We start from the raw sequence: 25,902 nt of genomic DNA on the forward strand, positions 1-25,902 counted from the left end.
CAGGGTAGGCTGGTCACAAAAAAATATGAAAAGGTTCCACCGTCAATCCAACGAAGCTTCCGCTGTCGGCTTGCGGCAACCACGTGGCGGACTGCGGGAGTCCTGGCGATGTTCTCGTCCACTTGTTTTGAAGTGATTGTAATTTCAATGTCAGAAGAGAACAAAGTTTCAGTGTTGCCTTAACAGAATACTTGGGCCGCGATCCAAGTCGTAAAAGACTCCGACTCCTGCGCATTCTCCACGTTCAGGCTGACACAAGAAACCGGCTCATAAATTTCCACGTCGGGAGCGAGAGCAATGCATTCTGTACGTCAGCCAGTAAATCATGTTTATGGAAAATAAAATATCAGGGACAAGGGAAACTCATTAGTCGGCAAATTTGCCTTTGCGAGGTTAATAATGTTGACTTTTGATTGACAGGAAAAAAAATTTCCCCCGTAGGAAATAATGAAGGTGGAAATAATCTGTTCCTGGCTTAAATGGCGCCCCGCATAAAACAAGTTTTGCAAACCATGACATCATATTTGCAATTGGGCACTTGGGAGAAGAGTTGCTGGCGCCAAATTACTCCATTTGGAATCTGGATTCTTTTATCTGAGCTTGGCGTGAGTGCAACTGCAAATACAACAACAACAACAAAAACATCCGAAGAATTCTCTTGTAAATAAATAAATAATAAATAAATAGTTGCAGACTGGAGGGGACATCTCCCACAAAGCACTTTAATAAAAAAAAAACAAAAAAAAGTCCATTTAATATTAAAGGTAAGTGGTGGTCCAGACCCCCCGCACCCCTTTAAGGCTGTGGAAGTGTCTTTTCAAATGAAAATGTTTTGTTCTCGATGCGGAACACCTCCACTGTCCCGCTATGACTTCATCTGAAACGTCCCCGCCCCCGAAATTGACAAAATCCTTGCCTTAAGGTCATCATTATTCCCAGAACATGCCATCACTGTTTTTCAACTCTTCAAAGAGGAGAATGAGCAGACTCCAGTTTGTGTCAGTATGCGTCCCCCTGAGGGGACCAGTGGGGGAATTTATTTGCTTGCTTTATTTGCTTTTAAAAAACGAGCACAGTACCGTTGAGCTCTTTGTTTGTTTTTGGAGGCTTGACAAACTGCATGACGGTAATATGGAAATTATTTGGAAATACTGTTCAGGACTTTGCGTGCATGTTGTAATCCTTTTCCGCCTAATCGGCGAGCCTTTGCCCCAAACCCAAAGCCGTGTTGGGCCAAGTGCGATGAAGTTTGCATATTTGCCTTTGTGCTGAGATGAACGGTATCATCAACAATGCAGGAAGCACTTGTAAAGACACAGAGGTGATTCTGCTAGAACTGCTTTGATCTGCAATTTGAGGCCAGAAAATTAAGAACAATGTAGAAAAGCCTCTCCTTCCTTCATATAAATAATCCACACTCGCAAATCAGTCCCAACTCGAGGCGCTATCCGGCTAACAATCACACAATCCTGAATCCTAATATACATATACGCCAATACACAATCTCGTGTCAATATTTGATGTGGGGGGGGAAAAAACCCAAAAAAAACAAGCCGCGCACTCCATGTCGGTCTCGCACTGGCACATGGAAACAATCCGTTGGCGTTCGTTTTGTTTCAATGACTTAACACTGAAATGCAAAAAGGCGTAAACAAGGCGCTCTCTGGCCAGCCAGCGAGGGAACAACGCTGTGAGTCATCGAGGACAATAAATTAGGATGATTAAAAAAAGTGCATACCTAGATTCAATCATACTAACTCCGATGGCATTTATGGGTACAAACGGTATGTAAGTGTTGGGAAAAAGACACGTAAGGGCCCCCTCGAGCCAAAAAGTCTGAGAACCCCGGCTGTAAACGCCAGTCCATGGAACGCGCAAAAAAGGATGCAGTGCTTCTAGAAATTGTCTCATATTCTCATCTCATGATCAGGACTTCGCTCCAGCGAGGGCTCCCGGGTGCTGATCATGGATGCTGAGGGTCCCTGGTTGACGCCGAAAGGGGAGACGGCGGGAGAGCGTGCCGCCAACGGGGAAAGCGACGGCGAAAAGCTGGGCGACATGGCGGCCGAGGAAATGGAACCCTCGTGGCTGATGGGGGAGCGGCGTAGGGACACTAAGTGGGGGAACGTCCGTCCCATCGCAGGCACTTTGGGCGGCACCGACATGGCCCCCGGGTGGGCGACCGAGGTAATGAGCGGCGGTGGGTCGATTCTGGCTTTGGAATCCATTTTGGGCTTGGGTTGGAAGGGCTGGCGCCCACTGGGGTTCTGTTGGGCCGTCTCATCTTTCAGTCTAGCGATTTCTGTGAAGACATTGGCCAGTGGCTGGAACTGAGGGCACCAGTTGAGTAGGTAGTCCCAGTTGTAGCTCCCGCGGAGCTCCTCGTCGCTGGCCACTATAGCTGTGAGAGAACCATCCACAGATGGTTTACCATCCTGAGGGAAGGCGTACTCCTTCGGGACAGAAATATTGAGACCCCGGCCAACTCCCAGGTAGCCGCCTCCCTCGTCCCGATAGACCGGGAGCTGCCCAGAGAGCAAAGTTCCACTGAGACCGCCAGCCATTTTTTTGCCTTTGAACCAAGTGCTCCCTTCCAAAGCCGCAGGCTCACAGGAGACATCCGAGAGCTGGTCGGCGTCCTGCTGAATCCCAGAGTCTGGTCCCCTGGCGGAGATGTGTTCCTGCATGGACGAGCTGATGGAGGCCACGCGAGGGTACTCGTTTATCATCCGAATTTCGTCATCCTCTGCCGCCTCGGCGGATCCTCTCCCACTGGAGTGTGACGGATCGAGAGAGCCTCCTCTTGTATACGAACCCCCGCCGCCACTCCCCTGCTCTCCGACATAGCCCGGCAAGGCCTGGTGGAAAATCATTTCCCCTCCTTGTCCTGAGCTGCAGTTTTTCATAGCGGTTTCTGAGGCCTGGGGTCTGTCGGTGGCATTCTGGGCTTTCTTCCTCCTGCGCGACTTGACCAGGAACACCACAGTTGCCATGACTACAAGCAGAACGATCACGCCGAGAGACACGGCGATGATGATGATCAGCAGGACGTTAACGTCGGGGGCCAGGCCGAAGCCTGTGTTGGTGACGTCGATGGAGATGTGCGCCATGGAGTGGCGAGATTCAGCCAGAGGACTGTGAGCTCTCACGTCCAGAGTCATCAGCCGTGTTTCTCTTTTGGCTCGACCCGATCCACCGTTGCTCCTGCGACCGCTCCCCGAGCTGTCCAGCTTGAGGACAATCACACCAGTGGTTTTGTTGATTTCAAAATACGGAGAGCTGGTGGGGAAGGAGTAGAGGACGATCCCATCGACGCCTCCATCCTCATCACGGGCCTGGACTTGACCTATGCTCTGACCTTTCTGGCCATCCTCTGGGACTTCAAAGGAGAAATGGGAGGATGTGAAAATGGGATCGTATTCATCCTCGCCTGTGACAAACACCTGCACCGTCACGGTGGCGGAGTGGTTTCCCGCATCAACTGCCAGTGCGACAAAGTTGAACGAATTGATTTTCTCAAAGTCAAAGGGATTCCTGCTCCTGATCGCTCCAGTAGCAGAATCCACGGAAAAGTCCTTTCCCGCGGGCGAGCGCTCCAGCATGAAGTAGCTCAACTGGCCGAAGACTCCTGCGTCGTGGTCGATAGCATGGAGAACTGTCACAGCCGAATTTGCCGGTTGGTTCTCTCTGATGCTTGCCGTCAGGACTTCCACCGGGAAGAACGGATGATTGTCGTTCACGTCTTTGACCTCCACAAGCACGGGAACCAGAGCCAAATGCCCTTGACCGTCCGTGGCTTGGATGATGACGGTGTAGGTGGACCTCTGCTCGCGATCCAAAGCCTGCTGAAGCCGAACGGCTCCGGTCCACTGGTCCACGGCAAAAAGGTTGACCTCGTCCCCGGAGCTGATGGCATACCGGACCTCCGCATTGGGCGCTGAGTCTGGATCTGGGGAAGAAAGGTTCTCAATTAATAGAGACCGGTATGACCCAACCAGGACGAGATTAAGTACCTGTCGCAGTCAGTCGGATGATTTCTGTACCAGCGACGGCCCCTTCGCTCAACGCCACCACATATTCTGCCCTGCTGAAAATGGGCGGGTTGTCGTTGACGTCGCCGATGGTGATCATGGCGGCGACACTGGAGCTCCTCTGGGGCACGCCACGGTCTGACACCACCACGGTGAGATTGTACAGCGGTTTGGTTTCAAAATCCAGACCCTCGGCCAAGAGCAGCGAGCCAACAGTTTGGAAGCCGCGGCCCTCCAGGAATCGAACACTGCTCTCCATATGGAAGGCGTAGCCCTCATTGCCGCTAGCAATAGCAAAGTCCAAGCCGCAGTTTTCCCGGGAGAGATCACTGTCAGAGACCTCGAATGTCAAGATTGTAACTCCAGGGATGGTGTCTTCTGAAACTATTGCTCTGGAAATGAAAATAAAGAACATTACGGCATTGTCTTCCTGGGTTCTCACTTTTGTTCATCTTTGGAATTTTCATATGCTATCAAATGGCTTTGACCCAAACCTACCTGTACTCTGATTGGTGGAACACGGGGGCATTGTCGTTGACATCAGCAATTTGAACCTGGATGGTGGCGAGGGCAGAATGCGGGGGGGAGCCCCCATCGCGAGCTTCAATGACCACATTGACGGAAGGACGTTCAGGGTCAAACTCTGCTCGTTGGCTGATGAACAACGTTCCTGGAATGGGTCAGACAGGCAAAGAGTGAGAGATTCTGACTTTCCTACAGGATTAAGTGTTTGTCTACCGTTGTTGGGATCAATGGAGAAGCCCTCCTGAGTGGATGACATGACACTGTAGGTGATCCGTCCGTTCTCTCCGGAGTCCCTGTCAGTTGCCGTTACCGTGACGACCGCAGTGCCAGCTGCCGCATGCTCGGGTAGGGTCACCTGTCGTGTCAGGAACGAAAGGCGCCTTGACTTCAGAGTCCTTCGACTTTTTAAGGGTTACACAACGAGCCATCGCTTGGCTGATTCTTTGCTTTGTTTGTGCATTTTGTATTAGTACCAATGACCGATGGGATCATCCTACCTGATAGAGGTCCTGGGTGAAGGCTGGTACGTTGTCATTGACGTCCTGGACCAGGATAGTGATGTTGGCCTCTGCGTGGTGCTGGCTGTCGGTGGCTCTGACGGTCACTGTGTACCACGTCTTCTCCTCAAAGTCCAGCGGGGCGGTGAGCCAAACACCTCCAGTGTAGCGGTGGATCCCAAACTTGCCCATGGTGCTTGGATCCAAGTGCAACGAGTAGGCCAGAGCGGGACCGGAGTCAACGTCGTTGGCCGTGACCAGGGTGATCTCAGTACCTATTAACGTGTCTGACGGACGCAAGGGCCATGTCAGTCGCTTTCAACCTCGCAAGGTACCACTGTGTACATAATAGGGTAGTATCGTTAAGTACTCTCTGAGATGCGGATCTCTTGTGGCAAGGGTATCGTGGGACTGTTGTCATTCCGGTCCACGATGATCACGGTCAGTGTCGCTGAACCCGCCAGTTTCGGACTTCCTCTATCAGTTGCTGTTATCACCAGCCTGGACCAAGATGTTAGATATGAAATACTGCAGTCTTTCGATAGCATCCTCGTAGCTTTGTAGCCTTACTTGGTCTGGGTAAAGATCTCACGGTCCATGATCGCCGTGGTGGTGACACTCCCCGTCATCGGATCAATCTTGAACAATCCGCTCATGCCCGACGACTGAATGGAGTAGGTCACCTGACCGTTCTGGCCTTGGTCCGTGTCCTCAGCCACGACCTGGGCAAGTGTAAAAACAGTTAAAAAGTCCAACAGCAAATTGCCGCATCAATCAGTACCTGTATGATTGGCGTTTCGTATCCCCGAGCCTCCCTCATGTAAGCGACGTAGTTCTGCAGCTGGAAGCGAGGCAGGTTGTCGTTGACGTCCTGAAGCAGCAAGTTGATGCCGATGAAAGAGGTGGAGGACACAGTCTCGGCCTTCACCACCAGACGCAGCCTGGGTGTGTCTTCAAAGTCCAAACCCTTTGAACTTTGCACCCAGATTTCACCTGGAGAAGACACAGGTGAATGACCAGCTGTTTGGACATTTCCTTCCATCACTTGAGCGACGGTATTCACCTGTGGCCGAGTTGATCCTGAAGGCCTGCTGTCTGTTCCCACTGAAGATGCTGTAGCCGATGCCCTTGCGATTTCCATCCGGATACTGGGCCTGAGCCTGCACCACGGCTGTACCTAATTTACAGGAGCAGAGGATGGACATCTAATTCTGATTCTCAAGATTGCCTTTGCTAAATCCGCAATATGGCGAACCTTGAGCCGCATTCTCCTGTATGCTGACATCTCTGGCGTTCCTAGAGAAGCGAATGCCCCTGTACTCCACCTCCTTCACATAGATCACCACCACGCCCTGCGCAGACTGGGCCGGGGTGCCCTGGTCCATGGCCTCCACGATAAGGGTCCTCTGGGCCTGGGACAGAGTGTCCAGAGGCTCTGTGGCCTGGATTTCCCCGGTCAGAGAATTGATGCTGAAGCCCTTCACGGGAGTGGCGAAGCGATAAAACACGGATCCGTTGGCCCCGAAGTCCTTGTCCTCGGCCTTCATGGTGGCCAGAATCCGCTGGGACCTCCTGCTTGACACCTCCACGACCAGCGGGTCCTGGATGAAGATGGGCGTATTGTCGTTGACGTCCGTGACGGTGATGGTCACCTGGAAGTCGAGGTCAAGAAAGAAGAAGGGTTGTCCGTATTTTTTAAGAAATGTTCCTGTAATGACTTGTATGGTCAAAACGAGTGTTTAACTTTGCTTACCTGCGCAGAGGAGTTCCGGGGCAATGCCGGGGAAAGGTCGGTGGCAAACACTCGGAAGCTGTACGATGCTCGCTTTTCGCGGTCCAGTGGGGCCGACGTGGTAATGCGACCTGTACGCTCATCCACGGTGAACGCTCCGTGAGCCTCGTGGCTCAAGAAGTACAGAACTTTCCCGTTTATGTCGTCGTCGACATCTGTCGCCGTCACCTGGAAACGCATCAAAATAGGTAAAACAGCATTTACTCACTTCAAATAAGGCACACGGAGGACGAAGAACGAGAAAGTAACATCTGTCTACCGCCAGGACTTGCGATCCCTCGGCGGCATCTTCCGAAACATCAGTAGTGTAGGTGCTCCTGCCAAAAACGGGGCTGTTGTCGTTGACGTCCAGCACTCGGACCTCCACCGTGACGGCGGTGCTGAGAGGCGGGGCACCTCGGTCCGTGGCCGTCACCTCCAGGGTGTACTCGGCCTTCGTCTCCCTGTCCAGACCCCGCCGAGTGGACAGGGCTCCCGTGCTGGCATGAAGGTGGAAGTCCCCATCTGGGTCTCCAGCTGGAGCAAAAATGAGAAAAGATTTCAGAGGCAGAGAGGCCCAAGTGCTATTTTTAAAATCAGACGTCAAAAGCCAGACTGGTGTCAGACCCGTAGATCTGTTTTTTTATGCAGGCAGCGCTCGGCCAAAAACAAAGAAGCAAGCGAGTTGTTCCAGCAAACTAATGAAATATTTGACAAGAAGGACTGAAAGAACCGCTCTCACCGGTAATCCTGTACTCCAGCTCCCCGCTTGCACCCGAGTCCGGGTCACTGGCTCTGAGGATGCACAGCTCTACGGGGTCTTGGTTCTCGGGCACTTCCAGGCCATACCACGGCTGAGCGAAGACTGGAGTGTTGTCGTTGACGTCTTCAACCTCTACACGCACCGTGGCTTTGGCAAAGTTGGGGGGCATCCCGCCGTCCCGGGCGTATACTGGACAGAAAGATGGACATGCTGTTCAGAAATTGGATGGATGAACTAAAAAAATGGCTGTCGCTGTCAAGTCAGGTTGCGTACCGGTGAGGATGTAGTGATCCCGAAGCTCCTTGTCCAGCTCGGCAGTGGTGGTGATGACGCCGGTGGACGGGTTGATGACAAAGCCTTCCTCCGCCACGCCCCCGAATGTCACGTGCCCATTGGACCCTGCGTTTAAACACACGGCGATGAAAAATCTTGCAAACTAACTCATCGCGCCGAGAGCCAAACCTTGATCTCTGTCGGTGGCCACCACCGTCAGCACCGTAGTGCCAGGCCCTTGGTTCTCCAGAACCCGGGCCTCAAACTCAGTCTTTTGGAAAAGAGGAGCTTCGTCGTTGACGTCCATCACTTGTACGCATAGATTCTGGGTGGAGGAGAGCGAAGGCGTCCCGCCGTCCTCCGCCATCACCGTCAGATTGAAGACTTCCTGCTCCTCTCGGTCCAGAGCCTTCAAAATGGACAGCGAGCCTGCCGGGACATTGGTGTATTTTTTTTTCTATTCTTTCTGCTCATTTTTATTGACCTCTTTTTTAACTGTGGATTCTTTCTCTTCACGTCACGTCAATTTCCGTTGCCACGTATAACCAGCATCCATTGTTTTTTACTGTACTTGCTTCTCTACTGTTAAAAATGAATACCGTCTGAGAAAACAAACCGCAAGTTTAAGCAATTCGCACCCAGAAGAATTTCACACCATCTGGAAGTTCCATCAAGTTACGACCTGACGTCAACTTCAGGCACCACCGAGGTGAAATATTATTCGTCGAAAAAGCATCGCATGCACAAGTTCATAAAGGTGGTCTACTTACCGGTGTTTGGGTTCAGACCGAAGTGACCGGCACCGTTTCCCGTCAGGATTCTGTACGACACTCGGCCGTTCTCCCCTTCGTCCGCATCCCGAGCCATCACGTACAAAATCACAAAGCTGCCCGGGAATCAATAGGAAAAAAGTTCAAGCACTTTTTCAGGACGAGACGCCGGCTGAGGCCGTGAGCTAACGGACCCGACAGGTTGATCCTCCATCACGCTGACGGCGGCGGGCGAGCTGAAGATGGGTGTGTTGTCGTTTTGATCGGTGATAAACACCTGCGCCGTGACTGAAGCCCATCGCCTCTGCGCCGGGTCCACCGCTTGGTCGGTGGCCCGGACAACTAGGTGAAGAGACGGCGTGGTCTCGCGGTCCAGGGTCTCCGCGAGGGTGAGCACACCGCTGACGGCGTCCAGTTTCAGCAGGTTGGCCTCGTCCGACCAGCGCTGCTCGATGGAGTAACGCAACTCGCTGTTGGGACTGCTACCGTCCTGTGTGTACGAAGAACAGTTGATGCTATGCGATGCTAACTGCTATGCTAAAAGGAAGAACTAGTGTTTTGCTACCTGGTCCACAGCCTGGAAAGTGTATATGGAGGCTCCCGGCTGGAGGTTCTCGGGTACGACAACCATCACGGGATCCTCCGCGAAGCGTGGCGAATGGTCATTGCTGTCTTGCACCCGGATGCTCAGTTTCACCAGATGGCTGCTGGGAAAAGCCCGGGAGAAGTCTGACACCTCCACGTGCAGCGTGTACTCAGAAGCTTTCTCATAGTCCAGCTCCTGCACCAGGTACACGTCGCCCTTCAAGCGGTCCACCATGAAGGTCCCGTCCCGGTCCGTCCCGTCTACCACCAGGTGGGTGACCTGGCCATCCGGGATCGCATCAGGCGGGTGCACCGAGCCCACCACTGAGCCCGGTGGAGCTCCTTCTACCACGTTCAGCGTCATGGACAGCACGTTTGGCATCGGGGATGACTTGGCGGAGCTCAAAACCTGCAAATCAAACCAGAGGTCAGCGTTTTTCCCGCAAGATCTGTCTGCTCCAATCACTCGAATCGATTGGACGATGAAGGTCTGCGTCTGCTCCATTACTGAATATCTCGAGGGATTGTGAAGGCCACGCAGCTAGAAAAAGTCAAGCCAGAACCTCAGTGGGAGCGACCTTGAGCTGAAGTGGCTTTCTTCTCTAATCAAGAACATGACCAGATGTCACACGCAATTCCTCCGCTGACAATATGATTGCAAGTAAGAATAAATGCTATTTTTTACTCAAGATGGTGATTGTTGTGAAGAACTCACCTGCTGTGTATTTATTTTTATTTGTTGGCACCTTTATCTTGCTGCGAAGCGACGCAGCTGGCCCCAGTCACATATGGAAACGTTTGATTCCAAGGTGACCGCTTGCTTCCCCTCCCTCTAATCTCAAAAATGAAACCCAGGTCGGCCGCCCCCTCCTCAGATTAGCAACCATTTCCGTTCTGAACTCATTCAAAGATATTCACCATCGTTAAAGATATCAATGCTGATCTGCGGGGATCGACCCGAGTTCACAACAACAAGTCAGCCCGGGTGAACTCGCAGGTTCTGATGACTCCGCTAACCTTTAGTGCAGGAAGCACTCAAACAGATTGCAGGGACGCTTTTGTTTACATAGGGCTCGAATTCACCCCTACTTTCCTCTTGCAATCTTTGTGACAGGCCACACTGAGGAAATGTCTATAAAAAGACCGCGGCTCCGGATTTGCAGACGACGCGTGATTACTTGAATCCGCAGCTGGCAGGCGGAGCTGAGGCTCGGCGTTCCGTGGTCAGCGGCGGTCACGGTCAGGACGTACTCGCCACGCTCCGCCCACCTCAGCGGGGCGGCGGTTCGGAGCTCCCCCGTGGCGGCATTCAGGGAGAAGCGCTCCACTCTGGAGCCTTTGGACGAAATCATAGCAAGTGGGTCAGATGCTTTTGAAGTGGTCTGACCGGAGTTTCTCATCTCTGTGTCGGCTGGAAAGTAAAGCTTGCCTGATAAAGAATAGTAGATGGTGCTGTTTTCGCCCTCGTCCGGGTCTTTTGCGGACACGGTGCCCACTATGGTGCCAGAAGGAAGCCCCTCGTTTACCTAGAAGGGAGAAACGTTAGGCGGCTATCCTTTGTGTTGTATTCCTTCCAACATCTCGCAACCTGAAAGAGGAGCTCTCTGTCCGGCCGGGCGTGGGTGAAGCTCGGAGCGTGGTCGTTTTCATCCAGCACGCTGACGTGCGCCGTGCCGGTGGCTGTGCGGGGAGGCGTGCCGCCGTCCTGCACGACCACCGTCAGCTGGAAGCTTGATTGCCGTTCCCGATCCAGGGCCTGGCGAGTGCTAATTTCTCCTGGGAGGGAAGAAGGAACAGGCCAAAGATGAAGAGATGAGGAACCACAAACGGCTAGGAAAAGCGCTCACCTGTCTGCGAGTTGATCTGAAAGTGTTTGTCGGCGTGCAGCAGCCTGTAGGTAAGGCGGGCATTCAGTCCGGTATCTCGGTCCGTGGCGGACACCCTACCGAAGCCCGTTCCCGCCAAGAGGTTCTCCCGTACACCCAGGAACACTCTGTCCTGGCTGAGCTTGGGCGAGTTGTCATTTTCATCCGTCACGGTCACCCTGACTGCGGCGCTTCCCGTTCTCCCCGTCCCGCCCTGGCCCGAGGTCCCCTCCACAGTCAGCAGGTACATGTCCTTGACTTCACGGTCCAGAGAGCTTCTCACAAACAGCCAACCGCTATCGGGCACGATGCCGAAGCCGGCCGCGTCGCCGTCGGGCCGAAGGCGGTAGGAAATGTCGGCGGACGGCGAGGCGCTTCCACCATTGCCAGACGCCTCTCTGTTGAGAGCTCGAACCTGGAGGAAGCGTGTGTTGAGAGGCGTGTTCTCTCGAAGTTCGACACGGTAGGTCAACGTGTCAAAGTGGGGTCCCTGTGCATCCTGCGCCTGAATGTGAACCACCAGGGTGAAGGTGGAGCTCAGCTGAGGTGCCCCGCCATCTTTGGCCACCACCTGAAGGTCGTAGCGGGGAATGCTCTCATAGGAGAGTCCCCCGATCAGACGCACCTCCCCGCTGCCTCGATCCACGCCGAAAGTCCTCTGTCCGCTGCTGCCCGCCATCAAGTCGAAACTTAGCTGACCGTTCTGACCGGAGTCCTTGTCTGAAGCCTGAACGCGGTAGATGACGGTCCCGATCTTGGTGACCTCAGGCAGGAGGAGTGACTCCGATGAGGACGGCAGGAAGGTGGGTGCATTGTCATTCACGTCCGAGACGGATACGCGCACCCGACTGGCACCGAAAGTGGGAGGGGAGCCGAAGCGCGCCTGGATTTCCAGGTCCAGCCTTGGGCAGCTTTCGTGGTCTAGGGGGAGGGCGGTGCGGATGGTTCCGGTCGCGGCGTCCACAGTGAAGTAACCATCAGGATCTCCAGAGGAGATGGAGTAAGAGATGTCTTTGGCAAGGACTGAAGACACATGGGGCGTTCAAAAATGTCGGTGAGAAAAAGCCCATTTGTGGATGAGCTGCCATTTCCTGACCTGTTTTGGCGGTGGCACGGACCACTCCCACCAAGGTGCCCCGGAGAACGTCCTCAGACACGGTGAAAAAGTACTGCGGCTGTTCGAAGACGGGCGATGAAACGGCGCCTCCCACCACGCTCACGTTCACTCTGGCGTCAACCGAAGCGGTCAGTCCGCCGCCATCCTGGGCCGATATCACCATGGAGATGACCGAGTTGGCTTTGCCGTGGAGCGAGCGCGAAAGGGAGATTACACCTGAAGCGGGGCAGATCATTACGGTGGAGACTTGGCTTTTGGCAGCCCAAATGAATTTCAGCAAAAGCGCACCTGTGTCCTTGTTGAGGGTGAAGAAGGCAGAAGCTCCCCCGGGTGCCGCCTTGTAGGTCACCCGCCCGTTCTCGCCGGCGTCCGGGTCGTGGGCCGTCACCCTGACCACAGAGGTCCCGGGGGCACTGTGCGCACTCAGGCTGACCCCGTACAAGAGTGGGTAAAAAGCGGGCCTGTTGTCGTTGACGTCGGCCACCGACACCCTGACGCTGATCGCCGCGCTCAGACCGCCCTTGAAAGGAAAGATGACAACAAGTTGTTGTGATGGTTGCGACTCAGAACCAAGGCCTCCTTTTATACTTTGATACCAGCAATAAAGTTGGGAGACTTGGACTTGGTTCACGCACACTTCTTCTCAAATCCGACTTATCGTGCACTTTTTTAAGACCAACGTTTTCTTATCTGGGGATTTGCTCCGAGCCGGGGAACAAATCCCGAGAATGCTCGACTGCATAGTTGAGACGGATCAGCCGCCAATGACTTATCTTTGATCCCGCTTGTATTTAAGAACTAGCGGAATCTCGAAATGACACTCAACTAAATCCTTAACATTTAGCCGCTAGTCAACCCGCGTCGACTTGCCAAGATGGCCGCAAATTTGGACCATTTACAAGTGGTTCTCACCCCGTCTGTTGCAGTGACGACCAGCTCATAGGCGTCGGGCCCCTCGTCACGGTCCACCGCCGTCGTGGTGCACAGACGCCCGCTCTCCTCGTCAACGGTGAAGTGAGCGGACAACGCGCCGCCGGAACCCAAGGCCAGCGCGTAGGACACTGCCCCGAAGGAACCGCGGTCGCCATCAGTGGCGGACACCTGATGGGAAACAAAAGCAGCAGAAAAATGCTTTTATTGACTTTAATGAGCAAAGAGCATGCGAGGCTAAGGCCAGCATCTTTTGGAGCGCCACGTAAATTTGTCCAAATATGGCGGCGTGGACCCGACAGTCCGGCGGGTCTTTGCGGCTGCACGCTAACATTCAGAGAACTTTATTGTTGGAAAGGGGGGGAAAACAAAAAAAACAGCAGTATGGAGCGTGCAGACAAAACATCTGCACGCCACGTGAAGGCGCTAACATAAATTTAGCCGACATGCTCTGGGCTTAACCTTTTAAGTAAGTCGAGATTTATTTGCGTGCCTGGTTTTACGTCCCCCAAACGCTGGGTGCAATAAATACAAGATGAGCACAACAACAGGTGGAATGTGAATGAGAACAATAAAAACAGTAGCGGCAATTATCGTGAGACTGAATTACGTTCGCCTTGCACTTGCTTGTTGACTTGATGGATTCTCACAAGTTTTTGTTTTTTTTCTATTTTCTAAATTGGTGATCATCATGCAAAAACAATTAGGAGACATACATTTATTGTGTTAATTTTGTCGATTATTCGGGTTTTGTTTCTATTGCGTAAGGCTGCAGTTAGTACGAATAACACGAGTAGCAAACACATTGACGTTATGTAGGACACTTAATACATGCAGACTGGTTTTTTTGTTTTTTTTTTGGACTGTGTGGATTATTTGGAGTGGTGGTGTTCATTCCTGTCAGGCAAGATGGCTGAGAAGGTTCTAAAAAGACAGACACCTGGACTAGTGAGGATTGATTGCAAAAACATTGCTGTGCTGTTTTTACTGCTCCCCTCGACTCAACACATTCCTCACATCAACATTCTTCACTCTCCCAATCAATTTGTTCCTCCGGCACTGACGAGTTAAGCACAATTAAGGTCCATGGTGCGAGGTGAGGCGAGGGAAGGGGGGGGGTTTTGGCAAAGAGACAAAAGGCAGGGCTGATGATAACACGAGACCTTGGAAGTCAACTACCCCCCCCTCGCCCCCTCCTTTTTGTTTTTCCTGCTGACCATCTCCTTTCAGCACCCCATTACAGCCGCCGCTTTCATGTGGCGTTCACAGCTGGAAATTATTATTGGAATTTCAAGAGGGATGAACCGGGGGATGGAAAGAGATTTACTTCTATATTTGGAGGGCGGATAAAAAAAAAAAAATGAAATAAAAAAACAGCCTGCGTGTCATTAATGAACAAAATGAGGGGAAAGAAGTAGAGCAGCAACAACAGTGAGGAAAAACATTCAGAAAATTAAATTCCAATCTTGATTTGCGTTGTAAGATTTTGCTGCTATTGAGATTTGCCCAATATTTCAAAATGAAAGATAAAATCATTGTCCAGCCACGATGACGTTGCTACTTAGTATGACTTTTCAGACCATGAGCTCACTTTTCAGGATCGAAACATTTTCCAATTGAAAATATAGCTCAGCTATCCCACCAAGACGTAGGCTACTTTTTGTCCTTGGCTTGCGTTAGAATGCGTTGAGCTTTTCCGTTTTGTGACCAAATATGGTTGCCCAGTAAAAAAAAAAAAAAAACTAGGTGGAGAACGTTCCAAGACAACATCAACGAAACATTCCACTTTCATCAAAATTATCTCGAACTGGTCGCTCACACGCTTGCGATGTTAATACATGTCGGATAATTTGTTCCTCGGTCCGAACAAAAGAGCTCGAGTGTATTGTGCGGTTAGCGGTGGAGTCGTCTAACTGGATTACACGGCGCCCCTTTAACCTCGCCCCTGACCCGGGCCTGAACCTCCCGGCCGCATGTCAAACACGGGTCATCGGAGAAGCGGCTGTTTGTCGCACGCTAGTTAGCCAAAAAAAAAGAAAATGGAAGGAAAATTGAATGAGGGGCCCGCTGGATGAATTATTGGGTCTGTGTGAGGCTTTGGTGAAGCGACCCAATGAAGTGTAGCGATTAGCCTCATGCTAACCCGGAACAATAGCGCACGCCCTCTCCAATTTAGCCATCGTTAGCTAATATGACGTACGTGTTATTAGTGATGAAATGTCTCACAATCAAAATGTTTGGACTGGAAGATTACAGAGTCCGGCTTCACGTTCACCGACATTGAATTCGTCCACTTTGTGGTCAAGTTTGAACGTTTGGACTGAAACGACTGAAACGCTGTCGCGATGCACGCTGATGTAAGACGTGAGCCACGGCGACCGCTTTTCATCCGTGTTTTTGTTTGCGGTGGCTTGTTCTCGGAGGGCAAAGTATATGTTTTTTTTTCCCCTTTCCTTTTACTGAAGAAAAATGTAAACGTGAAGCCACAAGAGCCAAACGCCAGCCAGCTACTTTGATGTTGCGCAAACTGCAGTCAGCAAAGGTCTTCAAATGTCCAAAATAAAACAAGTTTGGGGTCAGATTTTTCTTTTTATGGCAGGGATAAAAACTCTGCTAAAGTCTTGTAAGAATGAAATAAAAGCTTTCCTGTCTTGTTTTAGCCTCATTAGCACGCTAACGCCAACCCAATGGCAAAATCTGTCACTTGGTTGGAGCTTTTCCCTGCATGGGTCAAAATATTAAGAACAGCATAATAATGATAAAAGTAATGTTAGAATAATCCTTTTTCTTTGAGTGTTGGACCTCCCGACAAAGACACGAGCCAAGGTTTTGTGACGGCGGCCTGGCGCTCCAACACACCAGGGAATAAAAATCCTGCGGCATTCCAGGCCAGTGGAAGAAAAGAAAAAAACTGATTGCGTGTACAGTCTACCGCTTCCTGGCAATGTTTTGATTGGATAAGACACCACCATGCCAAAAAACCAATATACACTACAGGCACCCGCTATCCAAAATGGAAGACACGATAATGAATACTTTCACTTTGCCACAATTTTCACCTGATTGTTCTCAAACCCTTCCTCTTTAATAGCTGAGCCCCAAAGCGCTTCGTTAGCATTCCTGTTAGCGGTTAGCAAGGTTAAGTTCTGTGCTCATCTCACACATGTTGATCTTTTTCTGGCACCAGACGGATTTTAAATGAACGGTTATAAATATTGCACATCAGCTGTCCGTCACATCGGCTTCGAAGAGCACGCCAGAGTGTGGAGGAGGAGCGGGAGGTCTTTTGATGGCGGCTTATCGTGCCGTAGAGTCCGCGGCGGTGATGTCATCGCTTATTGTACTCCTTGGTCTGGGCCCGTGACCCTGTTTTCTATCGCTTCGCGATCGCATTCAAATAAACAAAAGACACAAACGCTTCCATAAATTAAAAAAAAAAAACACTGGAGAGTTGCATTGTTCGTTGACAGATGATCCGTTTGGCTTATTTAGGAAGCGGGAGGTCAGCCATTTTGCTTTGAAGCGGTTTCCAGAAAGGACCAAAAGCGAACGTTTCCAGGCTCAGACTGGACTCTGGGGGGGGGGAGGATTAAAGGCGAGGGGAGTCACGGGGGAGTCCGAACGGACCACCGATATTGTTCGGCGGGGACGTGATGAAGTCACATGATTAGGAGGGGGGTCAGGAGGTCACCCCAAAGCTGCCTGGGAGTCGCACAGAAATTAAGAGCCGGATCAAAGCTGCCTTAGGGTGAAGATTATGCCATGGCAAAAGTATTTCAAAGATTGCGCAGGTTCCTCGGCTCTTCTTTGCTCGTTTTGATTTTTGGTTAGCCCGCAGTGTGCGCGTGCGTGTGAGAATGCAAAGGCAGCAGCAGCGGTTTGGACAGGTCGCCGTAAACGTGTCAAGCGCAGGGGCTCCTCAAAGGCCTCGTGAAAATGCGCCCGCCCGCCGCGCACCCACAATGGCCGCCTTGTTCCGCTCAACTTTTCGGGTATTCCCCCTTTGAACCCGCGATTTCTAATTCCACTAGTGCATTTCCTTCCCTGGCCTATTTTGGGTTCTTCAATCCCGCCCAACGTTACGCCGGTACGCTTTCTTGGCCTGTTTCCGCCTCATTTCTCGGGTCTCATTTTGGTTTTGAGGGGTGGGGGGGCCGGCGCACCGGAATATTTTGAGAATGTGCTTCCTCCACTATTCCTAAAAAAAAAAACACCAAAGATTTTAAATTGACTTTGTGTATCGCCACAAATATTGCCGCAAGCTGACTTTTGTTGCTGTGTCAGAAAAGGCTGACAAAGTGCAGAAGACGAGCAAATGCAGCTGTTCTTATGCCGCGGGTCAAACGGACCCAAGGTCAAAAAATTTGAAAGGAAGGTTTGCTATTTTAAATATTGCTTGAGCATTGTGTAGAATTCTATTGAAATGAAAAACTGCTAGTTCTGCTCTTTTGTTTGTTTCATATTTGACGTGGAAGGTGAGAATTTTCCCAGGCCTAGCAAGCTGCACTCCATCCTTGAGTGTTGGCGCCACTTCCGGGACATTGTGCCGTCAGACGGGAAGCGGGAAGCCGTCAGCCTCGCCGCTATTGTCAAGACGGAGCGAGCGGACGTTCTGCCGGAGACGATACGCGGCGGCGGGAAGTGGACGTCTGAGCCCCCAATCGCGGCGGAAGCTTCAAACAAATAGTTAGCGGGCAGATAAAGAAGGTGCTAGCGCTTAGCCACAGCGCTTTTCTGCAAAAGCACGCCGGCGCCGTCTAGCACCTCGCAACAACTTCATAGTCCTCAGACTCCAACTTTGCTCTCATGGCCCAACAACGCCACACAAAATACGGATTGCGCAGTGTTGCCGCGTGAAAGCGGCCTGCTAACGAGGTGGCAATTTTGCAGGCCACCCGTGTGAAACTGCACAATAGCGTGCAACCTGTCGCAGCAGGAGCACCATTTGTGTGCCTTCGCTCCTCCCTCCTAATAAAGCGGCGAATGAGTCAGAGTCCAGGCGAGTCCGGGGAGCGACTCAAGCTAAAGGCCGACGCCAGATGGAGATTTTCTCTGTCACGCCATTTAGATCGGCGCCGATTATTCACCGCTGCCCGCTTCCTGTTGCGGCCGCCAACAGTAACGCAACGTGTGTTTAATACGTCGTATTTAATGGTTGGTTTCATTTCAAGTTGCCACGGAGACCGAGCGTGCGGCCGTGGCACAGTCACGGAGCGGACGGATGAAAGCAAAAAAAAAAATGCCGACTCTGAAATGTAAGTAAAAAAACAGTCAAAGTGAGGAGGGAAAAAAATGTCAGTCCTACAGATGCTACATTTGGACACGGTGACTTTTTTTTTTTTTATCCCCAGAGGTTGCAAAACTACTCACGCCCTGTACTCGATTCTTTGAGACGAAACCTTTAGGGCCCGCGGAACAGAATATTGTGTCACCGCACAAATTTAGCAACCAAAAGAAGGATACTAACACTGCCAAGTGAAAATGCTAACAACTGTAAATCACAATTAAATGAGGGAAAAAAGGCCATGCATGGGGAATAAAAAAATAATACATAAAATAATTCCCAATAATAATAATAATGGTGAATGCCAAGTGATTAACAAAAAATGCTATCTTAACAAATATTAAAAACAGCAAATTACAATTAAATGGGGGCGGGGGGGAAATTCCTTGGATGGGGAATATATTGCTCTCTTAGTCATGTTTCTCCACAATTGTTAAAAAGCGACACAGTAGAAAGTACACATATTCCATTTTACACACACACAGACACACACACACACACACACACACACACACACACACACACACCCCAGTGATTGTTAGCAGATGATGTGGGGGAGGGTGGATGCTCGGTCGCCCATTCATCCACGTTTTTACGCTCTGACAGACAAAAGATTGCACCGACTTTTACCTCATTGTGTGTGCGTGCGCGTGTGGGGGAGACATTTTTTTTCCAAAGATGTTTAAGTGGGGCTGGAAAGGGACTCGTGCCTAACACACGGCACCCCGTTTCAGTTTTTGAAAAGCAGCTGCCGTGTGTGTGTGTGTGTGTGTGTGTGTGTGTGTGTGTGTGTGTGTGTGTGTGTGTGTGTGTGTGTGTGTGTGTGTGTGTGTGTGTGTGTGTGTGCGTGCCCAACTCAATCCCGATTTAATTGGATCGTTTAGGAAACAAAAGCCACTGCTGTCATGTCGGCCACGTAGCACCGAGTGCTAACATTAAGTTGATTTCATGTCGACTAGAAATATTTATAACAAATGAAAACAAGAAAATTCATCCATGAGCAAGAATGCCACTTAAAAAATCTCCAGCAATCCAACTCGGTCAAGTGGTTGACAATATGGCCCTCATGGACCAACGTTCGATTACGCTCATCCAAAATGCTCCCGCAGTCCCGACCCGACACTAATGGTGACCTCATTTCAAATCGTTCAAAGAAAAAAAAAAGCTATAATGCTGTCCATCATGTCTTATCATAAAACACACACTGGGCCTAACCCCCCCCCCTCTTAAGACCCCCCATCAGGACAGTCTCTCCCTTTTTCTTTCCCCGTAGTCCTCAGAGACCGGTTGCCATGGTTACGGCTGAAGGATGACTCCGACCTATTGAAAGATGGCGCACCCCAACCCTTGCACATGCAAACACGCACACACACACACATGACATCATTGCAGACGTCCTTCACACGAGCCACAGGGTGACAAATGTTGGAGCCCCCTCACACACACACACACACACACACACACACACACACACACACACACGTACACACACGTGGGAGTGGAAGGTAGTGATGAAGTGGCCCCTCCCGTCCTCCTTCACCCCTCTTTCCTCACCCATCACCGTATCGCCATGGCAACCGTCATCCCTATGCGTTCCATTCACTGATACGTCTCTAGAGGGAATCGGGATTAAGAAAATTCCCGTGTGTGTGCACGCTAATGCATGAGACGCCATCAATAATTCATTTTTTTTTTCTTGGCTAACAATCTTGATAACTGTTCAAACCATTAAACAGACACCAAGATGAAATATTTCAATTTGAAGTTGGATTTTCTTCAAGAATAAGTCAGACTCTCCAGAGAAAATTGTAATTGTCCAGCGCATTTCACTCGGTGGCTTTCTTAGGTTCAATACGGGATCCCAAATCTCTGGCAGCTGCCAAGCGCGCCGACACATGACACGCGCGCGTCCACTTTTGTGAGTTTTCCGAAGACGGCGCCGAGCCCGTCCCGCCCCCGGCGGCCGGACGAGCAACAGCTGCACTTGAAATCATCAGCCGAACGCCAGATTGCATTTCACTCTCAAGAAGCTATTAGCATATTAGCATTAGCCTTCCTTCCTTTGATTTTTGATTTCTTCTTTGTGGTTTTTTCCCCAAGTGATGTGGCGAGTCGGATGTGGCCCTAACTTTGACCCATTTCACGGATTTGGGCCATTCCTCACAAAACCAAGTCAGGCTACAGGCGGAAGACCCTCGGCCGCTACGCTACGATTTTATTCCGGCAACAAAAAGCTTCTAAGCTGCAAAATTGCTCTTTCATTCTCACGACCTCTACCTTCTCAGGATGTCAGATGCTTGCACGCAAATATCAGCACACGCGTTGCTGGGAAACACTTAGGGAAGCCAAAAGGTGGGGGTTGGGTTCAATGACCGGCTAGTCAGGAAAAAAGCAGTTCTATGCAAACCCGAGCAGGAGCAAGAGAAACCAGCAGCATTAGCAAGCAGGTCTTACTGTACCTGCAGGAAGCAGGTCCCGGGCGGGGCGTTCTCCTCAAGGGTGGCGTTGTAGAAGCTCTTGGAGAAAACGGGGGCGTTGTCGTTGGCGTCCTGCAGCACCATGTCCACCCGAGCCGTGGATGACAGCGGCGGCCGCCCGCCGTCCGTCGCCACCACCGTCACGCTTGGCGACGGCTCCGACTCGAAATCCAGGACGGCGGCCGTGGTGATGATCCCCGTCACCGCGTCCACCGAGAACCAGTCCGAGCGAGAGTTCTTCCCCTTCAGGAGACTGTAGCGGATTTCTCCGTTAGGACCCTGGTCCTTGTCCCGGGCGGTGACTTGAAGGACAAAAGATCCCGGGTAGACGGCCTCGGGGATGGTCTGTCTGTAGGTCCGCTGGTCGAACAAAGGCGGATTGTCGTTGACGTCCGTCACCCGGATGGTGAACGACGACTCGGCCCGCAGCGGGGGCATGCCCGAATCGGTGGCCATCACCCGGAGGTCGTAGGAGTCGCGCTCTTCTCTGTCCAGAACCTGGTCCACGTAGATCAGGTAGATGATACTGTCCTTGGTGGTGAGAGCAAACTTTCCATCGCCGCCCTCCAACGACACGTTAACGTTGGCGTACTCGCCGTAGTCCGGGTCGGTGACGGAGATGCGGGCCACGTACTGGCCCGGCTGGGCACCCTCTGAGATCTTGGGCGAGCCGTCCTCACTCAGGAAAATGATGGTCATGGTGGGCTGGTTGTCGTTGTAGTCGCGAACGTGAATGGTCACGAAAGCATTGGTCACCTGGGGAAGGAAGAGAAACATTTATCGGCATGCGTTTAGGAAAAATCTCAACTCTCTGACTTTGGCATCAGTCAGCTAGTCTGTCCACTGTTTGTCTGTCTGTCCTACCTCCGGGTGGCTGGCGTTGTCCCTGGCCTGGATCACCAGCTCGTGGACTCTCTTAAGCTCGTAGTCCAGTGGTCTGTTGAGCGTGATGACTCCGGACTTGAGGTCGATGACAAAGTAGCGCTCGGGATCACTTTGTCGCCGGTTGATCTCGTAGAGGACCAGGCCGTTGTCCCCCTCATCCTGGTCTGCGGCGAAGACCTGCAAAAAAGCACGAGAAAACAAAAACTATATGACCTGAACCTCATGTGACTTGACTGTGACACATTTTCAGACAGAAGCTGACCGACCTGCAGGATGCTGCTTCCTTGGGGGAGACTCTCAGAAATGATGGCGTGGTATCGGCTCTGGTTGAAGACCGGGGCGTGGTCGTTGACGTCCGTCACAGCCACCTCTAGAGTCATGGAGCCCGCCCTCTTGGGAGAGCCCCCGTCAAAGGCCTCGAGGACCAGGGTGTAAGCGGAGCGCTTCTCCCGGTCCAGGGGTCCGTTGATGACCAGGTCCAGATACAGCGCCTTGTTGGCTGCCCTCTTGGACTCCAAACGGAACACCTGACCAACGTTCCCCTCCCGTATGGAGTAACCCTGCGTAGTGAACTGGTCCTTGTCGGCGTCGCTGGCCGGATCCAGGGAAAACCGGGTACCCGTGGCCGTGTGTTCGGGGACCTTGAGGTGAGCTTTGCTTTTGGGAAACTCGGGCGCGTGGTCGTTGATGTCATTGACGGTGATGGCCACCTCCACCGTGACCCCCGTCATGGTGACGGCAATGAAACTGTAGTGGTCTCTCTGCTCGCGATCCAGGCGGCGCGCCGTGGTGATGATCCCGGTGGTCTCGTCGATGTTTAGGTCGCTGTCCACGCCCGACCTTTCGTGGTCCGAGATGAAGTAGAGGCTGGTCGACTCGCCCGGCGGCAACCCGGCGCTGATGTCCCCGACGACGGTGCCCGCCGCCTGTTCCTCGTCCAGCTGCAGCTCCAGCGCCCCCGAGACGGCGGCGGGGGACCGGAGCAGGACGAGAATGACGGCAAAGAAGACGGGCGGCCGCCAAAGAAGAGAGCGGAAAGACGAACCACCAGGCCGTCGTCGCGACCCTTTGCTTCTCAGAGACATGGCTCAGCTACACCTGGACACACACCGAGACAAAGCAGATGTTTCTAGAACCTGATTTGGGGTTATTCGATCGGAATGTTTATGGAGTGATCAAAGTGGGATGGCGGCAGAGGGAGCCCAAACCACCATTAGATATGCTTGACAGACACATGCTGTCACGCTACACGCCGCCACGGGTCGGCGAGAAATCCTTCCAATCAAAACACGCCGCCATGACGGCGAGCGTCGGCCGCCCGGGGCCCGTTCGCTCCCACGGCTCAAATAAAATTTGGACGCTGAACGCCAGGAATGTCCCGCATATCTGCCGTGCTAACGTGCTAACGGCTAATTTAGGTTGATAGAAGAAGAAGAAAATGGTTGAGAAAATCAACTTTTAGTTTTAACAATGCCAAAATGAAGAATATCTTGGGTGTTATTTGCAAAATCATCAAAAGTGACCATCTTGAACAATGTTTTTTTTCTCGTCTTAGTTTCCTTGGCAACCATGTAAACAGAAAAAAAAAGAATATCCATTAAGAAGACGAAACCTTTTCTTCTTGAGATATATTGCCAGAAAATAGAAAGTGTGATTTACTAGGCAGACTTTCCTCTGACCGCGAACTCATGCGCTCGTTTTAGCAGCCCCCAAAGGAGGCTCCATTAATAATACGGCGATGGCTCCCTCGGGGACGCGTGCAGCCGCCCCTCCGTCACGCCGGCTGACCTCTGCATCTGGAAGCCGCCGACACGGCCGCGCTTCTGGCTTTGACGAGCGTGGCGGCAAAAGTATTGGTGAACAGTGTCGGCAGCCTTTGCGAGGACTCGATAGGTTGGAATAAGTCTGATACCGGCCCAATACCTGGCATTTGTGCTCGCCCGTCCCAAGCGACCGATCCGGCGTCTGTCCGCTTCGAAAACGAACACATGCCTGGTCGGTTTTGAGCGGAGGACTGGCGAGCGCAAGTCGAGCCTTCATAAAAAACGCATGAGGAGACATCCGATCCGAGTCCAGTCGTCGCCTTGCCACGGGCAGCGCTCCAAGTGCTCAGTTTGAACCATTTGGAGAAAGTCATTTATTTCCAAGCAGTATTTGTGTCTTATTTGATCAAATTGTTTCTCTTTTTTTCTTTCCTATTTGTCTCATGAGTAAACTTATGTCTGCTTTTCTCCAGCTGGCTTGACAAAGCCCGATCGGTTGGCGACCGTGGCGACGAGCGGCAGCTGCCATGGCAACGGCGCATCCCCGAGGGGCGGCCCTAATAAAACGGGGAATTCTCATCCATCGACCGGGAGGAAGGACGACCATCCTCAACGGCGCACGCCGCAAATACTAAACGGGCCGCTGTCAGTCTTTGCTTGAAAAGTGCAAAAAAGTGTTTAGCTTATATATTGCACATGCAATACATTTGAAAAAAATTAATTCATATTCTGTCGCCTCAAAGCAGCAAGCACAAACATAAGCAAGCCCACCTTGCCATAAATACAACCGACTCACATCTGCACTTTTGTTTTTTGTGCACACACACACACACAAACACACACACACGTGTGCACAAATAGGCCAGTGTTGACTTTAGCCGATAAGCTCCAGAGCAACACTCGAGGCCCGTGTCCTCTGTCTTTTAGGACATTCTTAAATACCGTTAATTGTGTCCAAGAGTACATTGTGCAGTAGGTGGCGCTGCACAAATCAATTTGAGTGACAGGCCAGCTTCAGCCAGGCTGACTAAACAAACGAGGCTGCTGCAGTCAGGCGCGAAGCTCACGCCCTGATCATTTTCTTCAGATACCTTTCTCACACCTTTAGTCAAAAGGGTCCAGTATATTCTTTAGCTGTCCTATTACTTTTGACCCTATCCTCATGTCATACTCTTTTTTTACTTTCTGTCCACTTCCTGTCCCAAGACTTTTGTCCATACGGTCATATCTGTTGCTATCAGGTTGCCGACGGCTATATTTTAGTCCACAATTTTTTTCCTGTCCCTGCCCCAATACTTTTGTTCATTTTGTCCATACATTTCTCCACTTCCTGCAGGTGTCTCAATACTTTTGTCCTAACACTTCTAAGACTCCTAAGACTTTTTCCAGACTGCTGTCTTAATACTTTTGTCCGTCTGTTCCATCTGCTTCATATTCTACGTTCGTCCTCTGGTCACCGCAATGCTTGGCCCCATTTTTAGATTGTCCACTTCTTCAGGCTACAAATAATGGAGCTTACGCGGAAGTATTGATTTATCGGATTTGCAAACGGATTGTTTCTTGGTCCTGCGTAAAAGCCAAGGAGGGCACCCAAACGGAACCTTTCATTGATACCACCCCATTGACGAGGCGACAGCTTGCACCGCCCCCCCCCCCTCCAAGAAAAAAAAATCACGTCAGCATGCTGCACACTGGCACATGGAAGATGTGCATTGTGCCAAACGGGCATATACGCGTATGCATTTATTGTATGCGCGTGCGTGTGCTCAGACTTACATTCATTGGAAGGACATGCACGCGCGCGCCTCTGGCTGGTCCCCGATGTAAAGCTGATTGCGATGCAGAAAAAGGACGCATTCACACAATCCACACAAGAAGGGAAGAAAATAGGGCAATTCCATAAGAGTTCTTCCTTCCTTCCTTCCTTCCTTCCTGCGCGCGCGTCCGAGTCAGGTGAGAGCGCGCACGTTGTTCTTCACGCCAATCCTGAGGGGGTTTATTTTGCTTTTGTTTGAAATCCGTCTTCGTGCTGCTCGAGCATCCACACTGGAGCCGAGTGAGGTTCGCCGACCGGCTGACTGCTGGAGCCCACTCCTTCTTCTCCTCCTCCTCCTCCTCCAGCAGCAGAACCACGCCCTCCTCCCCCTCCCTCCCCACTTTTGTGGGGGGACGCAGAGGAAAAGAAAAAAGGGAACGGATTGACTTTGGCCCCCAACTCCACGCTGGAACGTGCAAGAGACAAAAGGATGCTCTTGAGCAGCAGTCAAAGCAATGGCGGAGCTAGAAGCTGGGGAGGACGGGGGGCACTGCCACCCCTCTGAAATAATTTGAATTTCAGTGAGTTTGCATTGGAGCGTTACTGTCCA

General features: G+C 51.6%; 1 protein-coding gene across 1 annotated transcript; it reads right to left on the reverse strand.

Moving 5' to 3' along the window:
- Positions 1–653: 653 nt before the first annotated feature.
- Positions 654–22,858, reverse strand: dchs1b (dachsous cadherin-related 1b). Its single transcript, XM_085935626.1, has 28 exons — positions 22,040–22,858; positions 21,753–21,950; positions 20,871–21,644; positions 13,110–13,298; positions 12,486–12,717; positions 12,177–12,413; positions 11,063–12,103; positions 10,804–10,991; positions 10,603–10,741; positions 10,394–10,551; positions 9,196–9,624; positions 8,825–9,120; positions 8,631–8,746; positions 8,050–8,289; positions 7,861–7,986; positions 7,567–7,776; positions 7,105–7,361; positions 6,807–7,013; positions 6,309–6,705; positions 6,117–6,230; positions 5,835–6,046; positions 5,624–5,775; positions 5,424–5,554; positions 5,054–5,340; positions 4,770–4,911; positions 4,530–4,701; positions 4,014–4,423; positions 654–3,949 (listed from the first exon to the last, which is right to left on the reverse strand). Exons 1-28 carry the CDS (start codon positions 22,856–22,858, stop codon positions 1,908–1,910), a joined length of 9,915 nt encoding a protein of 3,304 aa, XP_085791752.1. The 3' UTR covers positions 654–1,907.
- Positions 22,859–25,902: the final 3,044 nt, after the last annotated feature.

Source organism: Syngnathus leptorhynchus, chromosome 17 (genome assembly GCF_054491065.1).
Source record: "Syngnathus leptorhynchus isolate UIUO chromosome 17, UIUO_Slep, whole genome shotgun sequence".
Lineage (NCBI taxonomy): Eukaryota > Metazoa > Chordata > Actinopteri > Syngnathiformes > Syngnathidae > Syngnathus > Syngnathus leptorhynchus.